Source organism: Drosophila persimilis, unplaced genomic scaffold (assembly GCF_003286085.1).
Source record: "Drosophila persimilis strain 14011-0111.01,24,50 unplaced genomic scaffold, DperRS2 tig00001010-arrow-arrow-pilon, whole genome shotgun sequence".
Classification (NCBI taxonomy): Eukaryota; Metazoa; Arthropoda; class Insecta; order Diptera; family Drosophilidae; genus Drosophila; species Drosophila persimilis.
The window spans coordinates 104-6043 of NW_020825395.1; the positions used below are offsets into that span (position 1 = coordinate 104).

Consider the following 5940-nt stretch of genomic DNA (forward strand, 5'->3'; position numbering starts at 1 on the left):
TGTCTTTCTTAACCAAAACTAATAATCCTTCAGGTACGTTGGTGAAGCGGTCTTCCATTTATGCCGAGCTTGCAATTCTTGGAGGTATTCTGTAGACCATTGTTTCCATTGTGCTTTAGACGCGATACCAATTCCCAGCGCTTGACCAATGTTCTTCCTTGATGGTCAGTTTTGACGTCAGGAGGCGTTGTCAATGGTTCACCAATCAAGAAGTGTCCTGGGGTGAGCGCTGTTGTATCAGTGGGATCATTTGACATTGGAGTGATGGGTCGAGATTTGAGAATTGCTTCAATTTCGATTATTATCACTGTGTTTAGTTCTTCAAATGTCAATGAGGCTGTGTTGGTGGTTGTTATCAACAGTTTTTTTTGCTGATTTTACCGCCGCTTCCCAGAGGCCGCCAAACGATGGAGCCCTGGGAGGAATGAATTTAAAATCCACTTGCTTTTTGTTGCAATGATTCGTGATCAGAGCACTTGCCTTTGAGCTGAATATAGAGTCTTCTAATTCTTTAAGCTGGTTGTTTGCACCCACAAAGTTCGTTGCATTGTCGCAATGAATAGTTTGGCACTTCCCACGTCTGCTTAAGAATCGACGCAGGGCGGCCAAGAATGCATCTGTGGTCAGGTCGCTTACCAGCTCCAGGTGCCTTTGTGGAAAAGTAGCAAAACACGGCGATGTACGCCTTATCGGGTCTTTTGCCTCGGATCTTATGGTGGATCGAGATTGGTCCACAGTAGTCGACGCCTACATTAAGAAACGGGCGTGCTTGTGTGACTCGTTGTGCTAGGAGATTGCCCATGATCTGGTGTATCAGCTTTGGTCTAGCCTTGGTGCATCTAACACAGCTGTGGATGATGCTTCTAGCCATTGTCTTGTCATTGATAATCCAATATTGTTGTCTTGCGATTGCCCTTAATGCTTGAGCACCACAATGCGATTCCTCTCGACAGGACATCGGCTGCGTTGTTGGCCGATGACACGTCGTGACGCCATTGTGACTGATTTGTTAATGCCTGGATTTTGGCTATTCGATTTGCCACAAAGGTATGGTATGTTGATGACGATGCGTTTATCCAGGATAAAACAACGGTGGAATCACTCCAAAACCATCCTGAAACCGTTGTAATGTCCATGTGCAGATCCTGTCGGACTCGGTTTGTGAGCTCACTGCAGCACAAAGTTCTAACAGTGGTAGTGATTGTTTGGCTGTCGGCGCCACACGTGATTTCGAACAGAGCAGTCTTACTGACACTTGGTTGTTTTTGTATGTAGCGCGTACATATACTGCTGCGCCATATGCTCGTTCTGATGCATCTACAAACTTATGGAGTTCTTGGGTAACTGGAATTTTACCATCGTAGATATACCGGGGAATTTGCATTTTGTTCAATGTTTGTAAGTCGTCCCGGTATTCTTTCCATTCGGTTTGGTGTTGTAATGGTAATTCGTTATCCCAATCCAGTTTGAGCTCCCAAAGTTGTTGCATGAAGATTTTTGCCTTTACTACCACCGGTGCAAAGAGTCAAAGATTTGGGCCAGTTCGGAACGTACCACCCGTTTGGTGATGCGTGTAGCCTGGCTTTTCTGTGTTCGTCCACACAATGTATCCTTCTTCGGCATCCAGATGAGACCCAGAGTTTTCACGCTGTAGTGCTCTAGTGTCTCTCCTAATTTTACATCGGTTACAATATCCTCTTTGGGGATTCCTTGGAGAAGTTGCTCATTGTTGGAGCACCACTTGCGCAATTTGAATCCGGACGGTAGAAATATCTTATTTAGTTCTTGTCGAGCATGAATTGCCTCTGGAATCGTGTTTGCTCGTTGTTGATCCTACTGGTAGTCTGTCATTGTATTGTATTGCCAAATGATCCAGACATTTCGTTGCTAGGAACGGAGCAGCTGTTGTCCCATATGTTACTGTTTTCAGGCGATAGTACCTGATCTCTTCGGATGGATTGCTTCTCCAGACTATCATCTGATGGAATTGATCCTCCGGATTCATCCACACTTGGCGGTACATCTTTTCTATGTCCGCTGTGAATACGTACTTATGAATTCGAAATCGTAGCAGAATGGACATAAGTTCGCTCTGAACGGTGGGTCCAGCCTGCAGAATGTCGTTCAAAGATTTCCCGCTTGTTGATTTGCATGAGGCATCGAATACTACCCGAAGCTTTGTGGTGGTGCTCTCATGTTTGAGTACACAATGATGTGAAATGAAGTAGTGCCTTTTGGGAACTTTTGATGCTGGCTCAATCTTCATATGTCCTAGTCCTTCATACTCTTCCATGAAGTCCACATAACTCTTCCAAGTTTCTGTTGAGCTTCGCCGCTCCAACGCTAGGAATCTTTTTGTTGCGGTTTCCAACGACTCCCCCAGGGCTGAAGGGTGTTCGGAAAATAGGAGCTTTACAATAAAACGGCCGTCTGAAGCTGTCTGAAGATTTTCTATAAAATGAGCTCACACCGTGCTTCCACTGGAGTGCGTGGTTTGTCTTCCGTCTCTAGATTGTCCAGAGTGCAGAATCTTTCCATGAGCTCGTTTACTCCCGTTGCACAAATGGGTGAGGAATTGTGGGCAGATTTGACTTTTCCTGCCACAATCCATCCCAGCTTAGCTGTTGATCTGGTAGCAGCAGCGAGTAGTAATGCTCGACTCCGATTTACATGTCTGTGGCTGAACAGATATAGTGTTTTTTTTTTTTAAGTTCAGAGGAAAGGTAGCATGAGCCTACAAGAAGAATTTACAATCGTTAATATTTTCCGTCATTTACCTCCAGTATTTGAACTATTTAAATAGAGGGGGCTTAAGAGGGCTAAGTTCGGGTTTTCAGATACATATATTGTTGTTGAGGAACCAAAATTGAGGCAAAAACAATTAAAGTCAAGTATTTAAAACAAGACAGCTAAGTAGAAAATTGATTCATTAATCGGATAAAATTATGTGGGCAGGGCTGAGATATCTAGATATCTAAAAATATTCGACGGAATATCAAAATTGTTTCTGCTTCGAACTGTATTGGGAAAAGCAATAATGCAGCTGGCTGGATGACAACAAAGCAATAATATAAGTCCAGTCCACATCATTGCAAAGCGACTGTCCCTGCATGGAGCAAACTGAGATCCTCGCCCGCATACAGCCAAAGCATGTCCATTTTCAAGGCGCGGTATGGACGACACAAAAATGTGACGTGTTTTCGGGAATTAAGAACAAAAGATTGTTATCCCCCCCTGTATCTTTCAGTGTAAAAGAGTTCGATGATGCGCTGGCCCAGGATGTGGTTGACCTAAAGGAGCTGCGCAGACTGACGTTTAATGGTGGGATATCACACTTCTGATAGGCGTAGTAATTCATGGACATGAATCCAATCCAATCCACAGGTGTGCCCGATGTATAAAGCTTCCGTGCACTCAGCTGGAAACTGCTGTTGGGCTACTTGGGACCAAGACGCAGCAGTTGGACGACCACGCTGGCCCAGAAGCGAGCCCTGAACCAGCAGTTCATTGAGGAATTGGTACTCCCCCCGGGACACAGCTGCAATGGAGCTGGAGAAGGCGACGGGGACGGGGACGTCGCTGTTGATTCAAGGGGCGTTGGCCTACAAGATCATCCGCTTAGCGAGGGGCCAGAAAGCGCCTGGAACACATTCTTCAATGACAACAAATTTCTGCTGCAGATCGGCAAAGATGTGAGGCGCCTGTGTCCCGACATCTCGTTCTTTCAGCAGCCCACAGAGTATCCCTGTGACATTGTGGTGCACAGTAAAGGCGAGCACGGGCGCCGGCTTCACAAACGGGTAGTGCCCACGGTGCTCAGCTCGGCGAACGTCCTGGCCTGGGTTACGTACAGGGCAAGAATGAGATTGTCGGACCCATCTACTATGTGATGGCCTCGGATCCGGATCTCTCGTACCGCGCCCACGCGGAGGCAGACTGTTTCTTCTGCTTCACGGCTCTAATGAGCGAGATACGCGACTTCTTCATCAAGACTCTGGACGATGCGGAGGGTGGTATAAAGTTCATGATGGGCCTGCTATCTAACATGCTGAAGACTAAAGATATAGCATCTGAAAAGCCAAGAGCTGCCTCCGCAGTACTACAGCTTCAGGTGGCTCACCCTCCTGCTCTCGCAGGAATTTCCACTGCCCGATGTGCTGCGAATTTGGGATTAGGTATTCTCGGACGAGCAGCGCTTTAATTTTCTCATCAAAATCTGCTGAACCATGATATTGTAAGCATGCGCTGACTTTGAACTGATTCATTTGCATTTACTGATGTATTTACTGATTTATAGAATCCAAAGGGAAGCAATTTTAGAGAACGACTTTGCCTCGAATGTGAAGCTGCTGCAAAACTATCCACCCATTGACATAAACGTTGTGATTACTCATGCAGTCTCCCTGGCGTAGCACTCACTTTTAGGGATACCACAGATATTACATATAATACCCGATTCCGGGTAGAGTCTGACAAAGCAATAATCCACAGTGTCTAGTTATCATGTTCAATAGTTGGAAGCCCAGGACCCAACAAAAGATCGAACACTAGCGCTGTTTCTCTGTTTTATACGTTACAATTTCATAATAAACGAATGTGCCGCATGTGTTTGTGTGGAGATTAAAAATGCGAAAACATATGTAAAATTGAGTGATCATAGCTCAAGTGTAATTTTGTGTTCGTGTGTGGCATCGTCAAAAAACACAGTAAAAAATATATATAACATTGGATTCCCGTTAGAGATTGATTACTTGGCCAAACGTGGGGCCGTATCCTTGCAAATCGTCTGAGCAATAAACTCCACCAGTGTTCGGGTCGGGCGGCCGGCCATTCCCTTGCGCAGATACTCGTATTCGAAGCCCTTTGTCACCATAACATTTGTGGCATCCTTTGAGGGAGAAAGTCCATAAGATCTGCGCCCCAACAAAGCGCCCCACAATACTCACAATATACATCCACTGGCCACAGGGCACAAACTCACGGAGAAAGGCAGCGGCCTTGCAGGGACGTCCACCTCGGTCAATGCCATAGTTCTGCACATCGCTGCGTCCCGGTATGCATGCTGGCGTGCTTGATCTGCTGCCACAGGATCTCCGAGTTGGTAAAGACCCCCGCAGCCGACTCATCCAATGCACTTGGGACAGAAGTTTTGCGCATACAGCAGGGCGTCTGCCAGGACCAGTACATCCTCGTGATCGGTGCACTGGATCTCGATGGTCTTGCCGTTCATGGACTTGACCATGTCCCCAGTACGGACCGAATTGCAGCCCACTACGTTTTCACAAAGAGGTATCAGGCCGCGAATGTTGACCTAAGAACAGCATTATTATTCAAGGAGATATCATTTCTGTCCTGAGTACTTACCGGTAAACGCAGGCCAGCCACAGCTCGACAACAGGCCACCACAACGGCGGCCCCGGTCATGTCGCCACGCATATGGAAGAGCTCATGTTTCTCTTTCAGGCACAATCCTCCAGCATCGTAAGTCACGCCTTGGCCCACCAGCACAATGGGGCGCTCCTCGGCACAGGTGCCGTAGTAACTCAGCTCCAGGAAGATGGGTGGCTCGCACGAGCCTTGCCCACAGCCAGGAAGGCGTGCATTGACTGGCTCTCGGCCCAGCCCTCGACCTTGACCTCCACATTGACACCGGATTTGCACAGCACCTCGACGACATTCTGCGCAAAAGCTGTGGGTGTGAGGAGGTTGGAGGGCATCTCCTGCAGCTGTCTCGTCAGGTTCTGGGCGGCTGCCTTCTGCAGACCAATGCGCCATCCTTCGAGGTCGCAGACCTCGTCTTTTCTTGCGTATAAGTCCAGCGACGGCACTGGAATCCTGTTCTGTGGGTTACGCAGCTCCTGGTAGAGCCAGATGCCCAATGCGGCCCCCCGGACATGCGGAGGACCTCTAGCAATCGGCCGGCAGTCTTCTGGACATTGT

The 5940-nt window shown here is 47.5% G+C and overlaps 1 protein-coding gene and 1 pseudogene across 1 annotated transcript; one reads left to right on the forward strand and one right to left on the reverse strand.

Moving 5' to 3' along the window:
- Positions 1 to 3150: 3150 nt before the first annotated feature.
- Positions 3151 to 4412, forward strand: LOC6604526 (annotated as a pseudogene).
- Positions 4413 to 4548: 136 nt separating this feature from the next.
- Positions 4549 to 5198, reverse strand: LOC113566812 (cytosol aminopeptidase-like). The gene is made up of 2 exons (XM_026993973.1): positions 4947 to 5198; positions 4549 to 4888 (listed from the first exon to the last, which is right to left on the reverse strand). Exons 1-2 carry the CDS (start codon positions 5124 to 5126, stop codon positions 4748 to 4750), a joined length of 321 nt encoding a protein of 106 aa, XP_026849774.1. The 5' UTR covers positions 5127 to 5198; the 3' UTR covers positions 4549 to 4747.
- Positions 5199 to 5940: the final 742 nt, after the last annotated feature.

Excerpts from the sequence above, each read along its gene's own strand:
- LOC113566812 (XM_026993973.1), bottom strand. The coding sequence starts at position 5,126 with ATGAGTCGGCTGCGGGGGTCTTTACCAACTCGGAGATCCTGTGGCAGC. Across the intron at positions 4,889-4,946 it reads GTGGCCAGTGGATGTATATT|GATGCCACAAATGTTATGGT; the intron begins GTGAGTATTGTG and ends TCTCCCTCAAAG.